A 27,866-nucleotide genomic window follows, 5' to 3' on the forward strand; every position below is an offset into this window, starting at 1 on the left:
TGTAGCTGAATTGAAGACAATTGGCGCTGAGCGTAGGGTGCGTGATAGAAGTTTGACGCATTGCATCGAATGGCGGCTACAGCTTGAAACCCATTTGCGCCGCTCGCAAGCGCAATCAACACGGGGTTATGCTTAAAATTCCATGGTGGTTTATATCTTGCAGTTCCCACTATCCAATGAATCTTATCCTAAATTAAGCTTCTGTGACGAGTTTGTCCCGGTAGTTTGGAACCGAGAATATGGGTGCGTCGTAGGCGCCAGGAGATGACTACTCAATTAAGCAATTTCTCCGGCCAAGATCGTGAAAATATATTTTTTGTTTCATGTGGCATCAGAAGATGAGAAAATGTGATGCCATGACGATTTCATCTTTTCAGAATCGATAATTGTTACTCTGAACTTGAATGTTGGCTCCCGGAAGGCTCAAGTATCTTCTTACCCAGAGTCAGCAATCCGTTGTTCCTACGGAAGCAAGCATTACATTACACGAAACGTGATCGAAAGATGTTTCAAATGTAACATCAACGGGCTCCCGCATGAATGAGAACACTCTCTCTTCATGTCTGTAGAACCAGGTCTCCTCCCTATGCTTCTTTTTTCTTTCGTCATGGTAACTTCTGAATTTGGATTGCACTCCCTGGCGGTCAACAGGCAAAAATGATTTCACTGGTTTTTTGGGCTCTGATTAATAGTATCAATGCTTCACTGGTCGTATTACCATCACCCATCCCAGCTAATACACTCAAAGTGCCAATCATACTGGAGAAACGCCAAGTAACCACTTCCGCAGAGACATGTGGGTACGCCAATGGAAACGCAATGTTTCCTCGATCCGCGGCACCTGGATACTTTTGCGGCAAAGACATTCAGAACAGCTTATGGGGCTTCTGTTCAGATGCTGTTACTGCTGATTGTGAACTATATGGGTACTGCTTTGATAAAGGGGCATGCTCTGCTGGTTGCGGGGTTTCCGGGTTGATTTCTACGACTTGGTATGTATTGCTCTAGCCCTAGCTATAGGATGACACTGAGTTATTCAACTAGCCAGCCTTATTGCTTTTCGGAACTGCTGGTGTCTAATTACCAGACCTATACGCACATTACGTGCGCAAATGCTCCTGGCTCGGCCATTTGGCTTGCCGTTCCCACTATAACATCTCCCTCACCAACAACTATATCTTCCTTATCACGAGCAGCAGTAAGCATATCAACTCTGGAAAGAACAGTAACTGTGTCTTCTTCGTCATTCGCCACGAATCCTAAAGTGTCAACTTCCGCACCTGCTACCATATCATCAACCACAGCCCTCGACCCAGCAGCTACATCTAATACTGGTATAGCCTCAGTCAGCACAGAATACTCATCAAGCAGCATGCCAGTAGGGGCTATCATTGGCGGGGCTCTCGGAGGTCTTAGTCTCATCCTTCTTACAGTCATCGCGCTTGTCATGTTGAAGAGACGACATATATCTACCCCAAAAATCGTAAAAAATGAGCCAGCTAGCGAGTTACCAGGCACGACAGCTAGAAATGAAATCTTTGAGATCCATGGTGGTCAAGTTGATAGGCACGCCTCTGTGCTTTGGAGCCCGAGTATGGTACGGGAAACGAGTACTGCTGCTTTTTCAGAAATTCATTGAAGAATGGTTGATTTGCTACTCCGTCGTTAAATCAGGATATCGATCTCGCATGATGAGCAATAGTTAAGATAGTGATGTTTAGAAGATGTAGAATAGTGTGATAAACTGCAGGACCTCGGAGTTCTTATTCAGTAGATTTAAGAGTAGATCGACAATTTGAGACGATTTCAGTAGTTAGAGGGTTCAGCTCCAGTTCCGAAATACTATTTGAAGGTAGTGGGTTGTAATTTTGGACCTGCATAATTAGTACCAACTGTTGGGCGGTTGGTGACTATTTTAGCCAAGCACCCAACTAGCCGGTACCACAACAATACCTCTAGCCCTATTAAAAACGCCACCTGTGTTACAGAACTGCGAGCGATTTTTTGATCTTTAATGTGGTAGCAATAGCCGCCGTTGTCGTAAATGATAATTATCATATTATGAGGGCTCCCTCGTTGCAATAAGTTCGATCTCGGCTTGAACTTTTCGGAATTTTCGCTGGTCGAAATGGACGACATAGCATGGTAGTGTGTGTAATTTGTCATTTGAAGATGGATTTGTACTTCTTAATTTTCTTTATTTGCATGGTTTCAGGTGCCGCACATATTATTACTCCCCGAACAATAATCTCAACTGGCTCCCCTACAGCTCTCGGGTTACAAGCTCGACAGACGACAGCATTTGCCACTTCCACTTGTGGCTTTCTGAATGGTAATGCAAATCAGCCAATAATTGCAAATAGTGGCTCAGAGTGTACCTTTGATCCAACTGCTACGCTATGGGGCATATGCAGAACCGGATTAGCACTCACAGATTGTGGGTTTGGTGGTTATTGCGTCGACGCTGGACTTTGTTCCACAGGATGCGGGCCAACGGGGATCGATGCAAACACATTGAGTTGGTACGTTCAGGAGCGCTAGATATGTTGTAATGTAGTCTCTAACGGAATCCTTAGTGCAAAACAAAAAGGCGCTAGCTTGTGTGTCTCAAGTCTCCTCCTTGTCGGCGCAGATCAAACATATACACACATGACTTGTGCGTCCCAAACGAATGCGAGCCCGCCTGTTTTTCTGTTTACAGCAACTACGACCGCTCCAATACCAGCGTCGACTTCTGAACAAACTTCGTCGGCTGCGAGAACAACAAGCGAATCGAACGTGCAATCGAATTCGGAGTCTACCACCCCATCCACACCAGGTTCGGCCACAAACACTGCTACTAAAGCATCAGTATCTGGGCCGGCTTCGAACTCGGTCTCGAACTCGGTCTCGAACTCGGTTTCAAACTCGGTTTCTTCTGGTACCATCGGATCTCAATCATCAGATACTACACCCTCAAGCGAACCATCCCTAAGAGAATCCATTTTCACTGTGTCCGGTTCGCTCGTCACCTCCTTCTTTGGTCAAACAAATACCGTGGGAGTTACAGTATCAATTACCACCACTGCCAGTGGAATCTCGTCGCCCAGCCCCTCCGATTCTACCGCTCCCGCACCTAAGAACCCCCCCAAATATAATCCTAAAACATTAATCGCCATCGTGCTCGGAGTTATCGTCTTCCTTCTCCTCCTAATCTTCACTCTCATCTGGATCGGAAAATACCGACGAGCGCAAAAGAGCAAATCGACTACCCCAGCAGCTGAAACTCCTACGAACTTCTTTTTCAGTAATCTCCCAGAAGTCATGGAGCCATTTGCAAAAACCGATGGCGTCCATGAGATGTATGATGATCACGGAGAGTTGAGGGAACTAGATATTGCAGGGGCGGTTGCTGGGAGGACAGGAAGAGTGAGTCTTAGGGAATTGGCTGCTACGCCTGTGGTGGGTGGAAGACGAAGTGGCAGAAGAAGCGCGAGAGAGATGGAGGGAGACATGGTTTGGGGGAGAGGGAGAATAAGTGTTAAAGAATTGGATGGAGGTGTATTTGTAAGGAATGGTCGGAGGGGTGACAGCATGACGCAGGTGTTTGAACTTGATGGACAATCGTACATATGATGAGATATGATTAACGCCATAGCACTTAATTAATGAGAAAACGACCAATGAAACAATCCAGAGAGTGATAGTCTTTAGTAATCTTCGGCACTAGCCAGAAAATAACATATCAAGGTCAAGTAGTATCAGATGAGATCGTCAAGTAGTGCATCATAATTCATGACATTGCCAATTGTATTTACAAACAGTAGGTAGACTCCATAATCCATTATCCCATTATCCAATTCCTGTCAACTGATATCCCGCTCTTATGCGGTTCCAGTCTATTAAATAGTTAGCCCTATTCAAATGCGTGAAGACCTAATGTAGCATACCTTTCTCTGTCCAACGAAGAATCCTAACCCGAAAGTTTCGGTAGTAAAGGTAATTTTGCTTCCCTTTGGAACTAATTTAAGTTAGACTATAGGCTTCCAAAGTATTCCTGCGCAACTTACAGTAGAAAACATCGCCCTTGGTGGCATGAACCTTCTGTCCAGTTTCGTCACTAATATCAAACTCTCCATCAACGATAATCTTCATCTCGTGGTATGTGTATTCGTAAATCAATGGCGTGCCCTTTTCTAATCTGTAGAAGCCAGCTGATAGTGGTGCAGCTTCGTCGGTAGATACGGACACATCGCCGAGGAATGCATTCTCGTTGGCAATGAGAGGAGGCTTGAACTCGGTTTGAGCATTGGCGTGGTATGTGAATGGAAGAGACATTTTTTCAGCTTTTGATGAGGATTTGGATGATTTGGATGATTTGGCTTTGCTGATTATAGAACCCATTGTTAGTCTTGATGAATAGATAAAGAGGGCGATGAGGGTGAAGCGGAGATGATGTAGTAGAATGCTATAGAGTTCATATGTGGTGATTTAGGAAATGGGAATAGTGAAAAGGATCATGTCCGTATTCATACCTTGAGTTCTTATCTTCTCGCAGTAACTTGCACAGTGTTTGAATAGAGCTGATTCGTGAATATGAAGTTATCACAAGGTATATCTTGTATTCTGCAGATGATAAGAAGAGTGTGTGTTGAGCTGGAAAGATTCGCTTTCTTCGTCCATGATGCCTTCATCTTATATATCCATCTCTACTGTTAGCTACCGATGATGCAAGACCACCAAGGTGTTGAGCCATCCCACTGTAGCAAGAACATTTGCCATATGAGGTATTCTCAATGTACTCCATGGACTGTATTGCTGAAATAGGAAATGCGCGGGGTATGATATTCCTTTCTGAGATCTAAGGAGGGGTACATCTGGAGCAGCTCGGGAACGACAAGAAAGGCATACGGGTGGATTTCGGATTCGAATCCAGATTGTGTTTACGATAGGTATCGAGATGTCTTAGCTATCGCTCCAGAGATTGTTTGGGGACATGGCTATCTGTAGATGGAGCGTGCATGGTCGGTATCTCTGCATCAGATATCTCAAGAGCTTGACCGGCTGATTGCCTTTAGCTCCCGTAGCTAATGGATTTCCATGCATCGAAAATGGCGAATGTTGAATGAAGGGGACGTCGTTGATCTGAGATAAGGAAGCGATGGAAATTTTGCCCGAATGTAGTTAAAATGAGGCTTCTTGTTAGTTGTGCCCCGCAATTGTCGGTTTGGTGCCTTTCTGTCAACTCGATTCTAATTCCAAACGCAGGAAACCTTTGCATCAGAACGCCGTTCACGCGCTTCAATCTCAGTACAAACGAAGGGAAGGGGATAATTATGAGAACGTCGTTGATCTCTCGTTCTTCCCGCAGTAATACAATACAGGTGGCCAATGAAACGGCTAATAAAATGACATGAAATTGTCGGCCCTCGCCCTTTTACTTTACCACCTGACGCCTCGGGCTTTCGCGCCCTTCGCCCTTTCCTTCGCCCTCTCGCCCTCTCGCCCTACGACGTGCAACAAAACTTGAATAGTCACATGGAACGGTTTCCATTGGCTGATCATTACGAACGTTAAGCTACTGATTGGTTTGGGCGATATCGACCCTGCAGTGTATTGCTGCAACATATTTCGGGCTTCGGACAAACGCTTATGTTTCAATTACAATCCCCCATCCACACTGCATCATGGATCCCAGGGGCCTTTCGCCCTAGAACCCGTCAGAATATCTGCTTCACCGTTCTCTCTCACGACAAAAACATCTTCGTGCCTCACCCCAAACTTCTCTTCAAGGTATACTCCAGGCTCTAATGTGAACGCCATGCCTGCATTTAGGGTTTCCTCGATATTTCCTTTGTTCAAATAAGGACTCTCGTGTGCCTTGATACCGATTCCATGGCCAACGCGATGTGTAAATGCTTTCTCGTAGCCGGCATCTGTGATGACAGTTCGAGCCGCTATATCTACGGAAGCGCATGATGAATGCGGTCTCAATGCATCCAGAGCTTTAGTTTGTGCCTCGAATACTACATCCCAGATCGCGATTTTGTGCTGGGCAATTCGTGAAAGAAGCGAAAAATCTTCCGGTTTCGAAAAGAAGGGTGGAAAGAATGTTCGGCAAATGTCTGAAGAATATCCATATAGATGAGAACTATTGAGATATCGCATCAGCTTAGATACATTCAAGAAGTGAAGTGCTTAGAGCTCACCCAACATCAATTAACACGAGGGTCTCTTCTTCCAGGATTTTGCTTCCATTTGGTCCACCATGTGGCATTGCAGCATTCTCATCTATTAGAAGATTAGTACTATCCTCTATTATGCTTCAAACTGCTTTCTGCCCAATTGAAAAATGTGAGGTAATTAGTAAATGCACACAATTGATGTGCGTCACAAGCCAGTTCCACACAGTGGAGGCAGGTGTAAGACAGGAAATACTCGCAGGCCATCTCCTGAAAGAACCTTTAAAAATCAACTATTGGCTTACCAAAGAGCACGATATCAAAGAATGGATCCATCCCGCCAGCTCGCATCGTACTGTCAAGTCCATCCATGACCTCATTTTCAGTTAAGCCCGCCACCATACACTTCCTCATAGCTCGCAATGCTTCGACAGTCCCTGTATTGACCGCCCTGAGGATATTTACCTCACCAACTGTTTTCGTTTGCTTCACTCGTTTCACACTGCCAGCAAGTCCCACCACTTCGAAGCCATTTTCACCAAGGCCTCTCTGTATGAAGTCTCTCATTTCTTCGTCGACCATCACCTTTGGCACTTGAGTGGGCCCTACATCTTTCTTGCCGATGGCAATATGCCAATTTTTCAAAAGCGTCAAATAAGGATTCCAGTGTTCCTCCCAAGTAACGATGTACAGGTCCTCTTCGAAAGGCATACCGAGCATTCTTACTCTCCCTTCCTCGAAATGGGGTGCCAGAAATGATGTTTTTGCAACAACTCTTCCCAAACCTTTGTCAAAATGAGGTGTAATGATCATGAGAAACGGTCGCTCTTCAGGCTCCCAAACTTCCCAGGCCTTTTGACTAACATTAGCATAATACTGAAATGTATATCCTGGCTCAACGATAAATGCATCTATTCCATCATTCTCAAGAGCGACAGCTAGATTATCCCTCCGCTGGACGAATTCTGAGAGTGCAATCGGTGACGCTGTTTCTAGCCATGGCAAGCCGGTCTCGAGAAATGTATTTACAGAGCATCTCTGAAACTTTTCATATTTGGACAAACCAATCTCTCCGGCAATCAATGGTGTCAGTTGCCAAGACTACTTGCTATAAATTAATAATGACTCTATCTTTGAGGCTTGTGGCGGACGCTTACCACGAAGTTTGGTAGAAGTTGTACGACGAAGATAAGGACAACGAATGCAGTGAAGCCAATGACGTGTCGCTTGGAGGGCTGTAGCCAGTTTTCCGGAGACTTGAAAGACTGAGAATTTTTCATTTTATGACGAGACACTTACTTCTTCAATGTTGTGTATTTGATTCATGCGAACGATGGACGCAATCTCGCGGTGCTGATAAGGAGTGTTCTTAATATGGCGGGGGCGGGGTCCGATGCTACTTCCACCCTGATAACAAAACTACCTCTCCTCAAGACTTTCTCAAATATTATACTATCCTCTTTTAATTATCCTGTCTATGCATTGCTGAGATATCTGAATTTAAAACAGCTTTTCCAAGAAGGCAGACAGGTCCCGAAGATATTGTTATCAATTTAGTACAGGTATTCCAAATGAGCTCAACATCTAAAATGATTTCAATGTTGAGAAGGGGATTGGATGTTCTAAAGATTTTGATTGTTGGTCTGCATTTCGGACTACTGGTACATGAAACCTAAACTTATTATGCTGGTGACCGCTTTTGGTGTAATTATCTTGGATTCAGGCCCTCCCTCCAAGCTCTTGTTGACACATTTCAACTTGCTTTTCCGATAAAGCAATCTCGAATCATTGGACGTCAGGAGTGAACTAATGAGTCATGTCCGATGAGAGTAGTTCTCTACCTGTCTTTAGGTATCGAGGCCATATTCAGATTATTCACATCATGGTTGTAGGAACAAAAATGACAACGAATTGCCGGTAGTCATAGTCTTTTGTCATCGTTGAGCTTCATGTTATATGTATCTCATGTCCAGATATGATTGTTTTTGCTGTCTGGTATTGAAGAAACATAAAGTCGATCACGATCATTCTACTCCCTGAGAAATATATGAGAACTGTTAGACTACGATTTTCTATTTAACAAGGTGGACTTATAATTGGGTTGACAACTCGTGAGTCTGTGATTCACGTGGAAGAATACTTTGAGAATAACCATTCACCGGAATATCAAAATGTATGCTGACAATATGCGCTTCATTAGATATCTAAACAATGCAATACAGATAAAGAGTTTAAGCCCCTCGTGCAAACCCCTTAAATTAAGTCCTGCTGAATCCTCCAGCAGGAGTGACAACTCTAACGTCAGGTGGCGACAGCAAAAACTCGGCTTCCTTGCTATCAGTCTTGTATGCTTGGACATAAGCACTCTCCTCGTGAGCCTTGAAAGCCTCCTCGTCTTTGAATCTGTAATATATGGTCAGCCCATAAATCAGGAACATATGAAAGGAGAGGAGAGAAGAGAAGAGAAGAGAAGAGAACGTGTGACGGGCAAGTTACTTACATCATAGCCATAACAATTTGCTCTGGGCCATCACCCGACAAAGGCTTGGTCTTCGATACTTTGTACATAATACAGCCTGGCTCAGCATCCTCAACCGCTTTGGCGAACTTAGCACTATGAGCGATAGCCTGTTAAAGTATTGCGTTAGAGAATGTATGTAGATATACGAAGACATTAAGAAGATGATTTGGAGATTGGATGGAAAGAATAGGTAAACTTACTTCCTCCATCTTTTCTGGCTTGGGAGTGAAGGTGACGACTCTGGAAATAGGGCTCATGATTGCGGTTATTTGAGATTTGGATTGTAAATTGGTAATGCTGAGGTGGTTGACTGGTTTGTAGTGATTTGGTTGTGTGTTGTAGAGCAATGAGGCTGGCTTTCTTGTCCTTTATATAACCCGAGGCGGCGAAGATCTCCGCATTAGACATCTCTCAATGTCATGCCCGTGATACTAATGCATTGACAACTTGTAAGTAAAAATAGCTTCGGATTACGCATTTTCGAAAGCTGTCCGAATTCAACAATTGCTTGAGAGTCCGAGGAGGTGGTGGAACAGACGTGGCACGGGTCATTGCATGAGCATTTTCCCCACAACTCAAGAAATCATAGCGGAAACTTCATGGATCGCCTTTGTTTCGATTCAACCCCTATACGATCACAACCTCCCATTTGTTGACAGCACAGCCATAGCATGATTTTCGTGTTGAGGTACTCAAACAGTATTCGATGACTGACTTGTTCTCAAGCACTTATGCTCGGAAGGAGATTGTGGGGTGCAACGCACGAGAAGATTGGATGGCGGATTTTAGTTTCATGTTTGAGCGAAAAAAAGCAGTAGTAGTCGGCTCTTAGAATGACCGAGTCGGCTCTTTAAATGGCCGACTTGTTACCACACTCGATCACTCAAGTAAGGCCATTGAAAACACTTATTATATCTCAGGAAAATATAATATATGTTCACAACAAAGAGAGCCGGCCAATGGAATGCATGCATTATTGACTATGGAGAGTTGAATGTAGTGTTTTAAATCTAAGTTAAGAAGGGCGAGAAAACTCAGACTAGTACGGGGGAAAAGTTGAGAATAGTCCGCCTCAACGACAGTGGCCCTCGGAGAGCCAGCGGAGCTAACACATGCATGATTCTATAAATCATACGATGTCTAGCTACCTTTCCTTTGTTTGTTGGTAGTTTCAGTCTTCCCTACTTCGCAACTGCTGAAGCTACTATTCTTCAAAAGAATCGATGGTTTCCTCAGAAAAGAGAATTTGAGGATTTAGTTTTCACCCTGATATGATTTTAAATAATGTGGCACTATCAAACGGTTTAGTTCACTTTTTTATTTATTTATCAGACAGTTCATCCACAAAATTTTATGGATTAAATGAACAGCCCGTATGCTGCCCCGAATTGGAAGCTACAGAGTCTGATTCACATGTCAATTTGTGTCCTTGGCCTCCTTTGCCATCGAAATCATCTCTGCTCCTAGATCCGCAATCGCGTATAGTGAAGCTTGAGGATGGCCCCCAAGTGGCGCTGGAAAAATACTTGCATCCACAACCCTGAGTCCTTGAACACCCTTTACGCGTAGCTCAGTGTCGAGTACCGTCCCAAGTGCACAAGTCCCTGCCATATGGTAATGTGGGCTTCCAATCGCACGAATCCGGTCTTCTATGTCCTTATCGCTGCTTTCCAATGTCAATGATGACAGACCAGGACCAGGGCTCATCTCGGATTCTACCACATCTTTCCCAGCCTGAGTGAAAGTAAGAGCCTGCAACAATCGACGAACACCATGAATCAACACTGCTCGGTCTACTGCTGTAGAGAAGTAGTTTGGTCGAATAATGGGTGGTTCGTTTGGTGAAGCAGACGCCAACTCTAGTGAGCCTCGAGATGTTGGCAGCGTGAGCATCACAGAAGTAGCGATGAAACTGCCATTGACAGGAACTCCGGGTGCAAGAGGGTTGTATACTACCATGGTCTCAACATGAGTCCTACTGGCATCATCCAATCCATGTGAATCCGATGGGTCCCCATCCTCAGTTAAAGCTTTCTTAAGCTGATCGGCTGGCAATGCTTCATTAACAATCCAATCAACAGGCATACCCTTGAAGAACGCTGGATCCGCAAGGGATGGGTGTCCAAGAGAAAGTCCGCGTTCCGGATCGCGTAGTTTATAAACTTGAAAGAGTGCAAAGTGATCAAAAAGGTTCTGGCCGACAGCTGGAGAATCATAGATTACTGGAATACCATGACGAGAAATCACGGAGGCGGGGCCTACTCCTGAGAGTTGTAGCAACTGTGGTGAGCGTACGGCACCAGCTGCGATTATGATCTCTTTGCGAGCTTTAATCTGACGGCCATCCGCAAGTAACACGCCTATGGCTCGCGGCTCTTGGTTCGGAACTTGCTCAAAATTTATGCGATGGACGAGAGCTTCAGTCTTTACTTGAACGCCAGATAGATCATATGCTAGATGGGATGGTTGGCGAACCCCATCATCAAAGTTTTCGAGAAACTCGGATAGACCAGCAAGCTTGCCAGCATTTGATGGAACCCGCTCTACCCCGATTTCTTTCCACTAGAAGATCGGAGTATCAGTAATTTTCTTTTTATGGTCTGCTATTGGGGAAAGGAGGGGGGAGCCAACTCTCTGTGGAAGTAGGGATAATGCAGTTGATGAAACTTGAGAGTAACAAATTGAGGTCGGGAAGAAAGAGCCTCCAAATTCAAAAGAGAGTAATCCTTACAGCTTTTAGTAACGGCTCACGTAGCGGATACTTTCTTTTCGGATCACTTCCACTGATACTTTTCACCTTCATTGGACCATTCGAGCCGTACTGCTCTGAGTTTGCTCCTGCATCATTGAATGCCTCGCTCCCTCTAAAATATGGCAGGAGACCATTATAACTCCAACGCTTATCATCTAGCATTCTTGTCCACGCATCGTAATCACTCGTATCGCCACGTGCCCAGCCACCATAATTCAAAATACTACTTCCACCCAGCGTTTTTCCAGCGTTGAGAGTAATAACGCGGTTCGAGATGCTAGAGATAGGTGTGGTTTTATAAGACCAGTCAAGTTCAGACCCAGCAAGGGCAAATCCGCCTCCTAGGCTTGCCGAATTGGGATTTGATGTAGGATCTGGACCAGCTTCGAGAACGAGGATGGATGCAGATGGGCCGAGGCGCTTGGATAGGTGGCTTGCAAGCGCACAGCCGGTGAGACCTCCACCAACGATTATATAATCTACTTCTATAGGAATCTGCATAATGTGCTATTTCTAATGAAGCAAGAAAGATCACTGTCGAAAGATGGAGGCAGTTGAGTATTAATTTATCTTGAAGTCTGGAGTAAGCAAGTAGGTTGGCATATGCTGTGCCGCACGCTGTCTATTTACGCAAATGTATGCCACCGCAAAGCGTAGAGACTAAGATTGCACTTCGAGATTATCTTTAAACTGATATCGTTCCGATTGGTAGTGTGCATTTAAGGGCTTATGTTTAATGAATGCTATTGATCGCATGGCATTGGGAAGCAATGCATGCGCGTAGTGTCTACGCATTTTCTTCCTGGAATGTAACCAATTTTTCTTTTATCTGAGCTAGCCCCTCCAGTATTGGACTAGCACATAAATATACAAAGTAATCATCGGCTTCTTTTTCTTTCTTGGCTATCCCTCTACAAGAGTTCGACTCACAATCTTAAAAAGAAAAAGAAAAGAATGTGGCCCCATTGACATTCCCTTGTTAGTCAACGAACACCAATTCTGCAGCGAGATCCCATTCAGATTGTGTGTTGTTGCAGTGAAGATGCCCCCGCGGGTGTGCTCCTGCATCTGGCAGCTATATTTCAAGAGTCAACATCATTTTCATTTGGTGTCTCGATTTTTTGGGTTGCGGAATCAGTGTTGGTGTTTGTGTTGGTTGTTTTTCCGTTAATTTGCAAGAGTCCATAAAAATATCACGTGGAGAAAATCTCTGCCAATGAATTACTTACATGAAGTAATTCCAACAATCTTACTGCATTTGCTTATGATGATTTTTTCAAGATCCTAGGAGTCAAGCCATAATGCTTGATTTGATTTGCCCAGACCATCTTGTATGCTGTGCATCTCCGGTTGCGATTGCGGCGTCCTACTAAAGAGTGACCAAGCTTTCCAAGGTTCTTTTTACATGCTTGTCAGATATTACTCTGGCCAACGTCCTTTGTAAGTCTTACAATTGTATCATTTTGTGACCTTTTCAATTTGATTGTTTTTTGATGACCCATGGGTTGCAATAGTACCACTGATTGAGCTTAGTTGATTGATGCAATTCCCAACTTTCTGGTTTTTCTGACTGTTGGGCTACGATTAAAGTCAAAGTAGTTAGAAGGGGGCTAATTCTCTAATTTCTAGGGTAAGATCGCCAATCGAAGGCCAATCGAAGGCTCACCTCGCTTCGTTCATGCTCTGTATAAATCATACTGATGATTCCTCCTCTTGGGCGAACAAATACATTCTTGCTTACTTGTCCGTTGATTGTCCAAACTAACCCAATCATGTCTTCAGCACACGATAGTGGTCTCTCTCTCCACGCGGCCAAGAAACTCTCCTTGTTGCCTCCACGCGCATATCTGGCTGCCCCAGAGCCTGGCCTTATCCATCTCAACCAAGCTGAGAATTATGTGATTCGACCAGAACTCTTGGGAATTTGTAAGACAGCGATTGACAAAGAATCAACCGAAGAGGTAAGGATTCCAATGTCACATTTGGGAGTTTGATGATCTGACCGACGATCCTAAAACGTTCTGCTATCCTCCCGGGTTTGGTGGTTCATCTCCCTTGCGTGCCGCAATAGCTTCTTTCACAAACACGTACTTTCAACCTTCGCTCCCAGTGACGGAAGACCACGTAGTGATTGGAAGAGGCTCAGGAAATAATAGATACACTACTTTGTGCTATTTGTGATCCTGGAGATGTTGTTTTGAGTCTCGCGCCCGTCTGGAGTTTGTACCTACTGTATACCCCAGGAAGATATGTGTTGACTTATCTTTGCAGGTGGATTCCATCTTTTAGCCTCAAGATCTTCCGGCTCCACGATTCTTCAAGTTCCTTCCCCGATATTTCAGGAATCTCTCTCCGTCGATTGCGTTCAGCGTTTGATGGCGACGTATGATGCGCATCCGGAGAAATTACGAATCAAAGCTTTGTTGATCGCAAATCCCCATAATCCGTGTGATAGCGTTCACGCGCCAGATACTATTCGCAAACTTATGAATTTCTGTCATGATAAGGGCCTTCATTACATCTCTGATGAGGTATCTGCTCTCACGGCATTTAACACTGATGCTGATACACCTTTTACATCGGCTTTGAGCTTGGTCAATGATGGTAAAGGCGGAATTCAAAAGAGTAGGGTACACGTGGTATCCAGCGCGAGTAAAGATCTTGGGAGTCCTGGAATGAGAATTGTAAGTATTTAATTCCTCATTGCAGTTGCAACTAGCTGAAATATCCGAAATTAGGGATGGTTGATATCACAAGCAAACTCGGACCTACTTTACAGCGTAGGCTGGAAAGCTGTATGGCAAGTTTCGAGCCTGAGTAGTCTATACATTACCGCAGTACTCAAGTCCGCCAAGCTTTCGGATCTGATAGTATTAAGCCATAACGGTTGAGAAGTGTATATAAGCTCTTGACATTCAGGTTGGAAGCATGGGGTGTAGAATATATACCTGTCAAAGCTGGAGTGGTCATACATCTACGTGTTGCTAAGAACGCTCAATCGTGGGAAGATGAGGCAGCGGTGTTGGCGAAAATCAAAGAACAAGGCGTTGTTATTGGGTCGGGGAGGGCTTATGGTATTGGAATGGGGTGGGGGAGAATGTTGTTTTCTGTGAAGGAGGAGTTGATGATGGAGGTTCTTGGGAAGCTTGAGAAGGTACTAGGATAAGGATAGATTTATGATCAAATCCATTGGGCATACTTCTCATACTCTCCCCTCGCTGCGTGCTAGCTCTATCTAATGCAGTACACTGGAGAATTGACGTCCTTGAAGTAATAATGTAGCTCTAGAAGTTTCACTTGAAATATGAGCTACTAATTTTGGAAAGTCACAATGCTACAGCACCCTCATTCTACACAATGACTGCGCCGGCTAGCCCTCTTATAAGATTATTGCTAGCAATTTCTTATAGTTGACCTTGTACGCTCCCATCCTCAATGATCGCTGCTTGATCACTCCAATTTCCTCCATCTGGAGTCTTTACTTTGCTTCTACAACCCTCTCGGGTATAGGTACCTGTTTCTCTTGATCAGTTTTAATCTTTCCGGCTTCAATACCAAGTTGTGTATTCAGTTCTGGTCGCAATAGGATATGTTTCTCCGCTCAAACTGCAAAAAGCTCTGTACATCCCAACGCACTAGCACCAACCCAGATGACCCTAAGGGGCCCACGATAGACAGAAATGAATTGTTGCTGAACAATCGGCTCCAAAGACTGGATATACCTGCCACTCACAGATTAATATGCACGTCCGCCTGACAGTTGTTGACGGAAAGTAGCGTCTGCAATGGGCGTGGAGTAGCGATCAAATTTCGAGTTGAAAATGATACTAGGAATTGTAATACTCTGAAGGAGCATCGAAGATATGAAGTGGATGTAGAAGCCTGCTACCGATGTTCGATTCCCGAAGGTATCGACACTTCTTTGCAAAACTTGGGCGGTCTCCATTCATACATATGAATGCCTACCCATCCGAGTGCACCCAGCACGATTGGAATGATTACTCGCCAGGAAGACCATGGAAATACGGTTCCGCCAAATATTAGGCCAATGATTAAAGAGCACAGATAGGTGATGAAGAGCGTATTTCCCACTCAGTCGATTCGCAGAAGTGCTCGTGTCCACGTGGATTCTTTCTCAAAATAAAAGTATCCGATAGTCCGGACTGCAGTCCAACAATATAAGGTTTTGAACATCCAAAGGAAATTGGAATTCTGAGAATGGTTCAATGTTCCAATCAAAGTCAACATCTCAAATGATTTAAATGTTCCGATCAGTTTGGAGATTTGATAATCTTCACTGTCGAATTGCAGTCTGGACTATATTGAACACTCTGCTCACAATGAAAACGATTAAATATAACTGTGATAATCACTAGAATATCGGAATTCAGTATTGCCTATTGGAGCAAGAATTGGAAAGAGAATGGGGAGATAGAGTTGTATTAAAAAGCAATAGACCAGTATATCTTGAAATGAAAAATTGGAGGTTGAGATCGGGTGGCAGGATTAAGTATCGAGAACAAACGGATAAGTAAGCAAATTGTAATGGCTAGTAAACCCCGAAATATGGAGATTCAAATAGAAAATCCATCTCTGATTAACATCCGCAAGAGCTTCTCCTATAAGCGGTCCCAAAATAGCAGCAACAGCCATTGAATACATGACAATAACCAAATATTTCCCTCTTTCCCTTAGCGGAATAATATCGTGCTGGACGACCAGATGTTTCACAAATCGTTCACGACCGAATTCGTTGATGAATATCACGAGATTGAGTGTTGCGAAGTCTATTAATACGGATGGACCAAGTGTGGAGTTGCATAGTGGATAAGCTGGGTGATGATAATAGGTGTTTGGTGTGCATTTTACCGGACGGGGTGGGAGGCATACAAAAATTCAATCGATCTTCACTATTCGCCCTGCCCCTCTTTCAATCAACTGGCAGAATGAAGATAAAATAGTAAGCCCACCCCCACCCATTTATCCCGCCAATCCTTCCCACCAACAAAAATTTCAAACTCCCACAACTCTCAACTCTTTCAAACTATATCAAGTGCAAAATGAAGTCTGAGCTACACAGGGATCGAACCTGTAATCTTTTGATAGAGAGAACTGTTATTTCTAACAGAAATCGAAGTCAAACGCGTTGCCATTGCGCCAGCAGCCCTGTTATTGGATGGGTCAGAGTGGATCTTTTTTGTATATATTTCTTTTTATTTGTGTGCTTGAAATTAGCCGAAGGATTACACCCCTTCCAATCCAAATGAAGATCTAACAGGAAGTTAGAAGCGAAGCTGCCAACTTAAGCGAAAAGAACTAGCTAATGTGGCTATCAAAGCCGATCACGTGCTTGCAGAGTCCGTGCGCTCTCACATCCTATTTCAATCCACAGCTCCACAACATACTGCTTCCATTTTCATTCACATTCGCTGAACTCTAAACTCAGTACAATGGATGGGCCAGATCGAATGTGCTGGTCTCAAGTGGAACCGCCGTATCTGGCTTGCTACATCCAAGCTGTAGCTATTCCCAAATTGCTTCCATGTTACTTTCTTAAATCTCACTCATGTATCACGAGAACAATCTTTTGGTTCCAATTTCTCCACATTCCGGGCCGCTGCTACCGACATATATCGGCAGTATTCTTGGCGGCAAATATCCCATATTGAAGATTCATTTTACCCACCCTATCATAACGATTCCCCTGACATTCGGCAATCTGCCTTAAACCTTTTTCAATGATATCTTCACTTCACTCCCGGGAGCCCCGTACATAATAACCCTTTAATTCACCTCGTGATATATCTTTCGAGCCATGAAGGGGCGGAAGATCTGTTACCGAGTGTGCGGAGGTTACATGCTGAAGTTTTTAGTATATGAAATTTTAATTTACGGACGGATCCCCTACTCAGTCTGGCGATTGAAGTGACTTCTATGGCCCGACGGGATTGTTATGGGATCATTTTCGATAGTAATGGCAATATGCGATAAAGTACTTAAGATGATATTGTCCCATTGATATTAATCTGTTAGAACCAGTTGTCTCTAATCTCCCTGTATTGATAGAGGTCTCATTGACGCCATGAAAACTGCTGCAATTTTCAGCGTGCTGTCCTTGGCAGTGGAGTTAGTATACTCCCAGGCTGCAGGATATACTCAGTGTAAATTTCCACCAACATATATTATCATTACTTGATACCTAGTTACTGATTTGAAGATAGGCGGTGGGAGTAGTTGGACTGGGGCAACTACCTGCGTTACTGGATATGTTTGTCAATATCAAAATACATGTAAGAATCCCATCAAGTTGTAGATTTATATGACGAAGAAACACTCATTTTTGTAGTTTACTCTCAGTGTATTCCGGGTACTGCTACCACTACAGTGCCAACAACTCTGACTACGACAACGAAGTCCAGTACTACATCCGCAACCTCCATACCAACAACATCTACGACCTCTAAGCCAATCACATCCACAACTTCATCCTCGAAAACTAGTTCGGCGGCAACCTCAACGGTCCAATCAGCCTGCACTGCTGCATTCACCCCAGTTACTGCTTCTGCCGCATTTGCTGCATTGAACCCAGGGTGGAATCTCGGGAATACGTTGGATGCTGTCCCAGATGAAGGATCCTGGAATAATCCTGCTGTCACTCCTGCTACCTTTTCGGCAGTGAAAGCTGAGGGGTTCAATAGCGTCAGAATACCAGGTAACGATTCACTTTAATTACATACTCATCTATGGTTTAAACAGCACTGACAAAATTCATAGTAACTTGGGCATACCACTTTGTGACTTCTTCCCCCAGCTGGACCGTCAATACCACTTGGATGGACCGAGTTGAAACGGTCGTAGATCAAGCCCTTGCTACTGGATTGTACGTCATTCTCAATGTCCATCATGATTCTTGGATTTGGGCAGATGTCTCTGCAGGTGGTGCCAATCTTACCATGATCGAAGAGAAATTCTCTGCCCTTTGGTCTCAAATCGCAACGAGAATGAAATGCAAATCTAGTAAATTACTTTTTGAAGCTATCAATGAGCCACCCGGAACAACACAAGAGAACGCGAACGAACTTAACAAACTCAATACTATCTTCCTTGCAGCCATCAACCAGGCTGGAGGTTACAACCCTCAAAGAGTAGTTTCCCTTTCAGGTCTTCAGATGAATTCGGTTTATACTCAGCAATGGTTCACCAAGCCCACAACTTATACAAGTCAACCTTGGGGTCTTCAATTTCATTATTACTCACCCTACATGTTGATCTTTGATGCTTGGGGAGATACCATCTGGGGTTCTGATGCCGATAAAGCCACTTTGACATCAGACTTCCAACAGTTCGCAGGTAACTTCACAGGCATCCCGACATTGATTGGAGAATGGCAAGCTACACCTAACTTTGTTGAGCCAGCCGCTAGATGGAAGTATACAGACTTTTTTGTGAAAACCGCCAAGAGTTTCAATTTTGCTCATGTACTCTGGGACAATGGACTTGATTTCTACGACCGTCCTACAAATACTTGGATCGATCCTATCTCCATGTCAATACTTTTCAACGGCGTTAAAGGAGTCACCAACTCCCTTGCAGACAGTTCAACAGATTATCTCGCTACATCCTGGAATTCCTCGGCTTATCTCTTCCATAAAGTTGGCGATGCTGTCGTCGCACAATCTGTTCCTTATCTCTTGAACGGAAATACCTTGACATCTATCAAAACTTCCACGGGCACAACATTAGCAACCACCTCGTACAGCATGTCCTCATCCGGTGTTTTGACCTTCACTCAAGCTTATCTCGCAACCCTCTATTCCGCTACAACAGCCGCCGGTATTAAAGCCACCCTAACTTTGACCTTCTCTGCCGGTGCTCCTTCCCAACTACAAATTGTGCAATGGGCTACTCCAACCCTCTCACAAACGTCCTTCACCAAACAAACTGCTGCAGACCTCACAATCCCAATTAACTATGCGGGACTCCCACAAGTCGCAGCTATCAAGGCTTTGAATGCAGATGGTTCGTACATGGTTTCTGGTGATGATTGGACCCAGTATTTGGGACCATTACAGCAAGCTCGATGGACCTGGGGCTCTTGGTCAAGTAGTAGTGCTGGACTGACCATCCCTGTTTCGGGATTGACTGTTATCAGTAGCTCTTCTCAGAAGGTTACTTTGACACTTGAAGTAAGTTTTTATCTAGAGTTTTGGAATACCTCGCTTCCCGTTTAAGCATACCGAACCAATACTAATGCCGATATAGTTTTTCCCGAGAATTCAAGGACAGAACAGCGTGAACATCACTTTCACCTAAGCGTGGAACGAAGAAGTGGAGTGAGAAAATCAGCAGAGTGAATACAATATAGCGTGTAAATATCTTGAATCATCGAGCTCTAGTGTGCATACATATACTATATGGTTCCGACGATTAAATTGAGCTGTATATATTCATGAATTCAATACATATATTACTTTCCATCAGAACTTGAAGAAATTTTCAAGAGGCATACCATTGGCACCAAATGATTTATGAGCCCATTTTCTCTATAGTATCAGCTCAAACAAATCACCAATAAACATCCACCCCCACCAAATCCACCGCATAATCCACCAATCCTCCCGCCGCATTGCTAAATGTCAAAACGTTACTCCCAGCTTTCCATCCACTGGTCAATACCCCAAAGATACCCGTATCCTGCCACCCCAAAGTTCCAAATAATTCCGAACTCTTCCCACTCAATGGGAATTCTGCGCGTGTTACTACGCCATTAACGCTAATCGTCATGTTTCTTGTATTGGTGCCTGTAGTCCACGATGTACTGAATGCGATATCATTATTGCAAAAGTAGACAGAGAGGTATTTGGTAGAAGAAGTGGCTGTAGATGTTGAAGGGGAATTGACGGTAATGGAAGCGGAGCCGCTGGGTGTTAAATATCCGATTTTTGTTCCGCTTGGAGTACAGTAATTGGTGTTGCATGTTACGTGCGTGGCGCTGCCGGAAATACTCATGCTGGATGAGGAATAGAATGTGGCAGGAGGAGATGTGATGGTGAGAGAGGATGGGAGGAGAGTGGAGGACGAGGCTATGGATAGGGTGTTTGTGCTAGATGCTGTGAATGAGAGAGAGCTTATGGCGAGGGATGTTGAGCCGGCGGGAAGAGTGTATTTTTTTGAGGCGATAGTGAACGCTGTTGAGGAGGTGGACGTGGTATTGAAATGTAGTGTAGCGGTGTAGTTAGAGCTCGAGGTTTGGGCGTAAATTTTAGAAAATGTGATGTTTGAACTACGATTGAATTAGTGGTCAAATACCAAAGAAAAAACAGATAATTACGGTGAATAAACGTACCCAGAAACAGTAGCATCACTAGCAGCATATGTACCCGCTGCTGTTGTCCCCCCGAGTTCCAGAAGCATCGTTCCATGGGCATCCACATCCGCAGACCACGAGGTCAGAACGTTCGTCGTACTGATATTGGCCCAGATATTCTTAAGAGTACTTGCCTTTTGCAGTCCTACATCTGGAAAATTCAAAGTAAGTGTCTTCGCCGTGTTTTGAAGATTAATGACCGCGACAACAGTGCGACCTCCACTCAATGGTCCCGCCCATACTTCATATCCATCTGTTGTCCATCTCCTTCGGAAACTTGCTGCAACGCCCAAGCTATCCTGGTTGTAACTTATAACATCTTTGTTACTAAGAATAGCCAAAGATGCAGAGCTAATACTGGTCAACGAGTCCTTTAACGCGGCTCCGATGACCAACGGGCTTTTCAGAATCGCCCACAAACTAAAATGAGTTTGTTCCTCAGCAGTGGTAAAGATATTATTGCCAACCTCCAACATGTCAAGATCGAGCCAATGCCCAGGGCCGGCGAAAGATGTTTGTGGTACGGCCTGGTTCAAAATTCGTGAAACAGTGGGATAGGATGGAATAATATCGTTGGTGATACGCCAGGTGTTTCCCATCGCTGGAGCCCACGTAGAAGGAAAATCAACGCCCCAATCGCAAATTTGGAAAAGAATGGGTTTACTGAGAGTCGCTAAAGCATTGGTCATATTCTGGTATCTGATAGATGGAGATGTCGAAGGTGCATAATTGGTATTTGGATATCCAGTTGCTGCATCGGAATAGCAGTTATCATCTGAAAGCGTTAGCTTGAATCACAGTTGTGTTAATTTGGATGTAATGTGTACATTTCAGTAGGTCTGCCCCCCATGATGCGAAGGTTTGTGCATCTGTTAGCTCGTGAACTTTTGGTTGTCAGTATTCATTCTTTTCACCTGAATCCTTCAATCAAGGAAATGGTCTTAGATGGCCCAGTACTCAATGATTCTTTCGGCGATCCCAATCCTAATAATTGGTAATAAACTTACATAGACTGCCCACTTGTGCCGGAGTTCCAGTCATACACATTTGCACCCCGGAATCCGAATAAACTCCAAATCCCAAGCCCAACCCATGAATAAAAGTTCCCAAAGCTGGAAATCCACTTGGAAACCGGTCAGGATTCCAAGTCAATGTCCCAGCAGAAGTTCTATCGGGCAAAGTCCATCCACAATCAACAGTTACATAATGGTAACCGAGAGTAGAGAGACCAAGAGAAACGAGAGCTTGTGCGTTACTATGGATAATGGTTTCATTGGGGGAACAAGAATAATGGTTATAAGAGTTCCAACTGGTTTTTGGTTAGAAAAGTTGAAAATGAAAGCAGGAGAGAAAGGGATATACCAACCCCATAGGTGGAGTGATAGCTAGTCCATTGTTGATTCGGGGGTTAAGATTTTGTGGAAGTGCAGTGATGGATTGAGAAAACAAAGAGAGAAGTAGCCATTGCCGCCCACAACAATTGATAGAACGCATTTTTAAAATCAGACCACGATAACTTCAAAAGACAAAGATGGAAACTGCAGTTTGTCTACGATATTTCTAGCATTCATATTCCTTGGACTCTCGTTAGCCTCCGGACATGCAGCTTGCAGTGTCATTGAACCTATTTCTACACTTATAGTTTTTCCATCCTGCGAATCTCCAACCTTTCGCATCAATCAGATACCAATACTGCAGACTGACATGAGGGGTAATATGGAGAATGCGGAAAATTCTACAAGTGTCCCCCGCATCTTCACCGGAACTTGGATGACGAGATGCGCTCCAATCATCTTCTAAGAGGGCATAAACTCCGGCACTCCCGTTCTGACATATAGTCTTGGCAGATGTGAAGGCTCTGAAGAAGATCACACAGATCCTTCCTTTGGATCTCATCAATTATCCTTCTCCAATGTTTTAAGCAGTCAGCTGGTGTTTAATACTCAGTTTGGTCTCGTGAAAAGTCTTCTGAGCACAATACAATTGTATGCATGAATTCGAAAATTCCTGCGTTCCATATTCATCCGGGCTTTTGATAAATAGATATTGTTTCTGTCAAATTCAGCCGCAGAATATCGTAAAACAATACATAGCAGATATCTTCCTTCTCGTACCATACTACAACAGTTACTCCCACCACGCGATCCAGCCCTAAATCCTCCATCCGTAAAACTGCCACTGAAAGTCATGAGTGTTACCTATGGATACCCAAGTTTCTCCTGGCTTTGGCTATTTAATATTAGTAATAATAATACGATGTCTCATCTTCGCACAGATTTCCGGCTCACATTGATGTAATAAGATTCACGCCCCTGAATGATAATTCTGACATTTCGAAGCACTGGCGATTTAGTAACCACCGGTGCTTCGTATCTATGTGTATAGCGGCAGGGGGCACAGCAACACAACCAAAAAAAAAAAAAAGCCCCTGCATCCGTCTGACTTACAGGAGATGAGATATCTCCCCTGTGTTTGACAGATGGAACTCTTACCTTTGATCTCCACTGGCAGTTTGAGTCTGACACTGCATTACACACAGAATGATCTTCTCAGCCTTATCAGCCACCCTAAGGTTCTTTTCATAGTAGTTTGTGATAATATAGGAATAATCTATTGGTGGCTATGGATTGTACGCTCCAAGGTGTGTGTTTATGTGTAAGTTTGTGCAAGTGAGAATTTCAGAATCTTGGTGCCGTCAAGAGAAGGTTCCATTTTCAGTTCCCGAATAAGAAGAACCAGACTCTATATTTGAAAAACTCACAAGAAGCTGGAAATCTTAATTGCAGTGTAAGGCACACCAAGTCAAAAATACATCTAGTCAAAAGGCAATGTGAATTTGAAAGATTGATGGCATTTGTATAAATTCATCTATACATGTCCCTTCTTTGTCTTTTTTTTTACCGACTTTGGTCATCCTCTCTAAAATATATACAAGAAATATGTAACGACATGTCCACCTCCCATGTCTGTGTACAGCTCGAATATCTCCGATAATTCATCCCACCTAGTATAATCGATGTTCTTTCTAATCGCCCACCATGAAATTCAGCCATTCATAACACATCGCTGAATCAACTACTCCTACCCATATCCCGTGATAAATTATCTCCCTCCAATCTTACAATGTGACAAACTACCTGCAACCATGCAATTATGCAATTATTCGTTTCCCCAATAACTTAATCCTAAACGCCAAAACGCAACCCAATGCTTTACATAAGGGTCATCAAGAGAAGAAAAACAGCGACGATAGCAAACAGGCGGTAAGGATTGGGCCTAATGATGGTGATGTGTGAGATGAGAGAGATGAGCTGGTGGCGGATTGGGTTTTGTTGACATTCTTCATGGGGGTTGGGCAGAGCGTGGTGTTAACCAAAAGGGACCCAGGTATCCAAACCTATTTTAAAAATTAGCACTCGTAAACATTACGCATATGCGTTAAAACTATATAGACATACCTGTGGCTCTCCGCTAGTCAAGGTGAGGGTGAAAGCTCCACCGACTCCCGCGACAGTGCTGTTACAGCTCAAGATCTCAATGAGGAGATTTCCTTCGCTGAAATTGGTGTCTTCGATGTAGTAAGGCCCAACAGTCGCTCCCTCGGTACCGACATTGGTGATAGCTGTGACGATCGAATGGACCAACCCTTTCCTAAACACCAATACGTCGTCTGCTTGCTTTATGACCGATGCTTTGTATGCCCAGTAAGGACTCCAATTAGAGTAATTGGTTGCTATCATGTAATTGTTGACGGCATTGCGGGCAGTATTCATGGTTTTGATATGTTGATACAGAACTGCGGTAGTATCATACCCGGTTGGATTTAGCCAAAGAGCCCCACGGTTTTGAGGATCGTTTTCACCGTCAAGGCCTTGCTCGGCTCCGTAATATACAATAGGAATGCCGTCTGTAAAAAAGTCGAACGTGAGGGCATTTTTCCTTTGAGACACGTCACTCGTGTAGGATCCAAAACGAGCAACATCATGATTCTCACTGAAAGTACCAAGAAGTGTAGTATCGTAACAGTATTGCTGGGTTTGATCGAATTGGTAGCTTAAACTTCCCATACCATTCGTTGAGTTTGAGAGGATAGACGTAATGTAATACCAGGCAGGATAATTTAGGACAGAAGAGAGAGCATCGACGGCCCATTCGCATGCATTGGTAGGCAGCTCGTCAAAAACTTCACCAATAGTGAATGTATTAGCGGCCTGTTGGAAGCCAGGCCAGAAAGGCTTGTCGACGTGTTTGGCGGCATCGATACGAAGACCATCAACTAAAGTTCGAGATTATGTTAGCCCACTCTTGTTGCAATGGAATGTATTGTGCATTAATATTCCCCAGATTTTCCCCACAGCCAAGACTTCCAGAAAGAGCAAGGGGTGAGTGAGATTCATGATCAGAAGTACATACGAGAATAATTGGCCACCATTTCTGTTACCCAGGTTTCCCATGTTTGCTTGACAAAATCAGATTCGGTATCCAGATCTGGCAATGAAACTGTATCGTCTCCCAGCCAACAGTTTTGAAAGTTTGTTGCGTTGGAATAATCGGTAATGTAACAGAAAGGATGGAAGTATTCTTTTTTGTTGAACGGAACTAGAGTGGAGTAATCGACTGCGCTCCCTTTCCCTGCGTATGCCATGTCGTTAATGACCGCATCGATCATTAGATACTATAATGCGCACAGTTGAGTTAGAGCTTATGTTCCATGTGATTGGGTTGCGAATGTGAATGCAGCTTACCATGCCACGATCGTGCAAGGTTGACGACAAGAGTTTGAGATCGTCTGCTGTTCCGAAATGTTCGTTGATCTTAGTGATATCTTGACTCCAAAATCCATGATAGCCTTGCCCATATGCCGTTGTTTGGTTGATATTCTGTACCACCGGTGAAATCCAGATCTAAGTTTGGCATTAAGTCAGTTCACGATGTCTAGGCTGTTGGATTTTCCCATCTTTCGTCGCGACGGTCGTACGAGACACAACAGAGAGAAGGATCGTTCGTGCGAAGAGCGTAAGGAGAAGCTGAGATAGACAAACTCACAGCCGTAAATCCCATATCCTGGATGTAATCTAGCTGGTTGATAATTCCTTGAAAAGTTCCACCGCAATACAGCTGTGCTGTGTTGTTACACGCATAGGTAGTCGAGCCATCCGTTCTGGCGAATCGATCTGTGATAATTTGATATATAGATTGGCTTCTCCAATCGTCTGAAGTGGCAGCGTGGACATCTTTCACGAAGGATGTCAACAACACCACCCACAACATTGACCAAGTAACGAATGCCGTCGAAGTTTTCCTCTCCGACGTGGTCAACATGATTTCAAATCGTAAACTCGTAACGCGATGCCGCCACTATCTTGAATATCGCATACAAACAAAGATGGCTGAACCCCCAAAGAAGAAGCTGATTAGATTGGCGTCGACAATGTAATCAATTTGCTTTCTCTGACGCAGAACACAATAACGAGTGACAATCGACGCAAAAACTTGTCAGTGGTCTACTACGACCCGAGATAGATAGAGATAGGATTTTCTTGGCAAGGTGGATGTCCTGACGCTTGTACTTGATGCAGTCTAGTATAGGAGATCCTCCTAATGGACTACCAAACGGGCTGACTTGTCCGGGAACTGGTTTGGAAGGACAATGGAATCAGGCTAAAATTGGGAGTGTGGAAGGGTAGGAAGCTGTAAAAATAAATTTTGGGGACATGGGAAAGGTATAGTAGGAGGACGAAGAACCAAGATGCACACTGCAGTGCCACCAACACAACATTACTGGGTATTTACCTACAATAATAGCAGAATTATGGGTAACTATGGCGGGAAATGAACATCCGCGATCTACCCTTCTTACCCAGCAAACGGCCCTCTAAGTTCTAAGCTTCTAAACTTCGATTTGGACATGCCAATCTCAAGATCTCCGAAAGTTCTCAACTCCCAATTCAGCAATTTGAACCCAGATTGAGGTGTCATGTGTAAAAGAAAGGTCTTGTTGAATTCGCTGAACACCGTGGGGGACCTGGCAGACTGGCACGTCCTTGATGAATTCGACAAATTAGCTGTTCGTATATGAACCACTTCTTAAGCCACTGTGCCTATTTCAACGTGGATGGTAAATAGATCCCCGCCTTTGTTAATCTTAATCCTGCACATAATGACTTGGCGGTGCAAAAGATAGGGGAGGTGCCAGGGGTGGGAATTTTCTAGTCAGGGGTAGTGGCCACTAAGGTACCGACTACTGCGTACAATTAGTCCACATTGATTGCACTCTGGCCTGGCATTTTACTACTGAGGGGGGAAATCTCGGTGTACAGACAATACAGCACTGCTTTTTTCTAGAATTGATTAATACAATAGTCGCATAATTTAGTAATATTGTTTGCTAGGCTTTTGGGTTAATTTTGGTGATTTTTTACTGGAAATCGATGGAGCCAGACCGCCGCGGGCAATGGCATAGAGAATCGATATAAAGCACCCGTACCTATATTTGAGGAAGCTATCGTAGCCGTCAGATAGCTCTCGAGCTAGAATTGATCACTGTCTAAAGCATTCCGAAGGGTTCTGACTTCAGTACGAGGCTTGGTGGTTTGGTAGGTACCTACGATGTACTAAAGGGTGCGGACCGAAGGACCATAATAGTTTGGTGCTGATCAGGATAGGGGTTCCACGGATCAGAAATCGCCTTCTACCAAGATTCCCTATAACCTCGGACAAAATTCCATCTCTTCTTGTAACTTCTCCATTATTTCATGCTCTCGTGTTCAACGCCCCTCTGTGGACCAACTCTATACATATACTCACTTCTATTCCTTCCGTACAGCCTCAGATTTCCATCATTAAGTTTAGGTTTGACATTAGGTTTGTTTGTCTCTTTCCAATTTTATTGTTGATCGATGAACTGATCATCACGATTCCAACTACAACGGTCAAATCCGTTTTTCATACGAGATGCAGTGGGTTGAAATTCAAGGATCGCACGTCGGTAAAGTATCTTTATCATTGTTGCATTGGATATCGGCATTATGAGGAAAATGAGACAGATCGAGGCAGGGAAGGATA

At 44.0% G+C, this 27,866-nt stretch overlaps 10 protein-coding genes across 14 annotated transcripts; 4 read left to right on the forward strand and 6 right to left on the reverse strand.

Annotated features, from left to right (window-relative positions):
• The first annotated feature begins 416 nt into the window (after positions 1–416).
• BCIN_08g02040 (hypothetical protein) lies at positions 417–1,855 on the forward strand. 2 transcript variants are annotated; one of them, XM_024694451.1, is made up of 2 exons: positions 417–992; positions 1,045–1,855. In XM_024694451.1, exons 1-2 carry the CDS (start codon positions 658–660, stop codon positions 1,637–1,639), a joined length of 930 nt encoding a protein of 309 aa, XP_024550242.1. In that variant the 5' UTR covers positions 417–657; the 3' UTR covers positions 1,640–1,855. The 2 variants fall into 2 exon arrangements, with proteins under 2 accessions (XP_024550242.1, XP_024550241.1); XM_024694452.1 differs by having other exon boundaries at positions 417–1,855.
• A 208-nt stretch (positions 1,856–2,063) lies between these two features.
• Positions 2,064–3,722, forward strand: BCIN_08g02050 (hypothetical protein). Of its 2 annotated transcripts, XM_024694453.1 has the most exons (2): positions 2,064–2,522; positions 2,577–3,722. In XM_024694453.1, the coding sequence occupies exons 1-2, from the start codon at positions 2,143–2,145 to the stop codon at positions 3,613–3,615; spliced, it is 1,419 nt and encodes a 472-aa protein (XP_024550243.1). In that variant the 5' UTR covers positions 2,064–2,142; the 3' UTR covers positions 3,616–3,722. The 2 variants fall into 2 exon arrangements, with proteins under 2 accessions (XP_024550243.1, XP_001553419.1); XM_001553369.2 differs by having other exon boundaries at positions 2,064–3,722.
• A 23-nt stretch (positions 3,723–3,745) lies between these two features.
• BCIN_08g02060 (hypothetical protein) lies at positions 3,746–5,297 on the reverse strand. Its single transcript, XM_024694454.1, has 4 exons — positions 4,515–5,297; positions 4,050–4,366; positions 3,930–4,000; positions 3,746–3,878 (listed from the first exon to the last, which is right to left on the reverse strand). The coding sequence occupies exons 2-4, from the start codon at positions 4,315–4,317 to the stop codon at positions 3,864–3,866; spliced, it is 354 nt and encodes a 117-aa protein (XP_024550244.1). The 5' UTR covers positions 4,318–4,366; positions 4,515–5,297; the 3' UTR covers positions 3,746–3,863.
• A 67-nt stretch (positions 5,298–5,364) lies between these two features.
• On the reverse strand, positions 5,365–7,784 carry BCIN_08g02070 (hypothetical protein). Its single transcript, XM_001553367.2, has 4 exons — positions 7,319–7,784; positions 6,467–7,262; positions 6,189–6,270; positions 5,365–6,130 (listed from the first exon to the last, which is right to left on the reverse strand). The coding sequence occupies exons 1-4, from the start codon at positions 7,439–7,441 to the stop codon at positions 5,665–5,667; spliced, it is 1,467 nt and encodes a 488-aa protein (XP_001553417.1). The 5' UTR covers positions 7,442–7,784; the 3' UTR covers positions 5,365–5,664.
• Positions 7,785–8,111: 327 nt separating this feature from the next.
• On the reverse strand, positions 8,112–9,419 carry BCIN_08g02080 (hypothetical protein). The gene is made up of 3 exons (XM_001553366.2): positions 8,883–9,419; positions 8,662–8,789; positions 8,112–8,564 (listed from the first exon to the last, which is right to left on the reverse strand). The coding sequence occupies exons 1-3, from the start codon at positions 8,937–8,939 to the stop codon at positions 8,420–8,422; spliced, it is 330 nt and encodes a 109-aa protein (XP_001553416.1). The 5' UTR covers positions 8,940–9,419; the 3' UTR covers positions 8,112–8,419.
• A 440-nt stretch (positions 9,420–9,859) lies between these two features.
• On the reverse strand, positions 9,860–12,618 carry BCIN_08g02090 (hypothetical protein). 2 transcript variants are annotated; one of them, XM_001553365.2, is made up of 2 exons: positions 11,414–12,618; positions 9,860–11,244 (listed from the first exon to the last, which is right to left on the reverse strand). In XM_001553365.2, the coding sequence occupies exons 1-2, from the start codon at positions 11,933–11,935 to the stop codon at positions 10,099–10,101; spliced, it is 1,668 nt and encodes a 555-aa protein (XP_001553415.1). In that variant the 5' UTR covers positions 11,936–12,618; the 3' UTR covers positions 9,860–10,098. The 2 variants fall into 2 exon arrangements, with proteins under 2 accessions (XP_001553415.1, XP_024550245.1); XM_024694455.1 differs by having other exon boundaries at positions 9,860–12,618.
• A 223-nt stretch (positions 12,619–12,841) lies between these two features.
• Positions 12,842–14,773, forward strand: BCIN_08g02100 (hypothetical protein). Of its 2 annotated transcripts, none has more exons than XM_024694456.1 (4): positions 12,842–12,874; positions 13,064–13,653; positions 13,706–14,118; positions 14,173–14,773. In XM_024694456.1, the coding sequence occupies exons 3-4, from the start codon at positions 13,810–13,812 to the stop codon at positions 14,323–14,325; spliced, it is 462 nt and encodes a 153-aa protein (XP_024550247.1). In that variant the 5' UTR covers positions 12,842–12,874; positions 13,064–13,653; positions 13,706–13,809; the 3' UTR covers positions 14,326–14,773. The 2 variants fall into 2 exon arrangements, with proteins under 2 accessions (XP_024550247.1, XP_024550246.1); XM_024694457.1 differs by having other exon boundaries at positions 13,064–13,395.
• A 2,678-nt stretch (positions 14,774–17,451) lies between these two features.
• Positions 17,452–19,911, forward strand: BCIN_08g02110 (hypothetical protein). Its single transcript, XM_024694458.1, has 5 exons — positions 17,452–17,595; positions 17,656–17,724; positions 17,781–18,146; positions 18,209–19,620; positions 19,697–19,911. The coding sequence occupies exons 1-5, from the start codon at positions 17,517–17,519 to the stop codon at positions 19,745–19,747; spliced, it is 1,977 nt and encodes a 658-aa protein (XP_024550248.1). The 5' UTR covers positions 17,452–17,516; the 3' UTR covers positions 19,748–19,911.
• Positions 19,912–19,919: 8 nt separating this feature from the next.
• BCIN_08g02120 (hypothetical protein) lies at positions 19,920–22,660 on the reverse strand. Its single transcript, XM_024694459.1, has 5 exons — positions 22,168–22,660; positions 21,809–22,110; positions 21,629–21,685; positions 20,781–21,576; positions 19,920–20,717 (listed from the first exon to the last, which is right to left on the reverse strand). Exons 1-5 carry the CDS (start codon positions 22,293–22,295, stop codon positions 20,000–20,002), a joined length of 2,001 nt encoding a protein of 666 aa, XP_024550249.1. The 5' UTR covers positions 22,296–22,660; the 3' UTR covers positions 19,920–19,999.
• Positions 22,661–23,633: 973 nt separating this feature from the next.
• On the reverse strand, positions 23,634–26,995 carry BCIN_08g02130 (hypothetical protein). Its single transcript, XM_001553361.2, has 5 exons — positions 25,848–26,995; positions 25,547–25,705; positions 25,215–25,476; positions 24,260–25,077; positions 23,634–24,198 (listed from the first exon to the last, which is right to left on the reverse strand). The coding sequence occupies exons 1-5, from the start codon at positions 26,121–26,123 to the stop codon at positions 24,028–24,030; spliced, it is 1,686 nt and encodes a 561-aa protein (XP_001553411.1). The 5' UTR covers positions 26,124–26,995; the 3' UTR covers positions 23,634–24,027.
• Positions 26,996–27,866: the final 871 nt, after the last annotated feature.

The sequence above is a fragment of the Botrytis cinerea genome, chromosome 8 (genome assembly GCF_000143535.2).
Source record: "Botrytis cinerea B05.10 chromosome 8, complete sequence".
NCBI lineage: Eukaryota > Fungi > Ascomycota > Leotiomycetes > Helotiales > Sclerotiniaceae > Botrytis > Botrytis cinerea.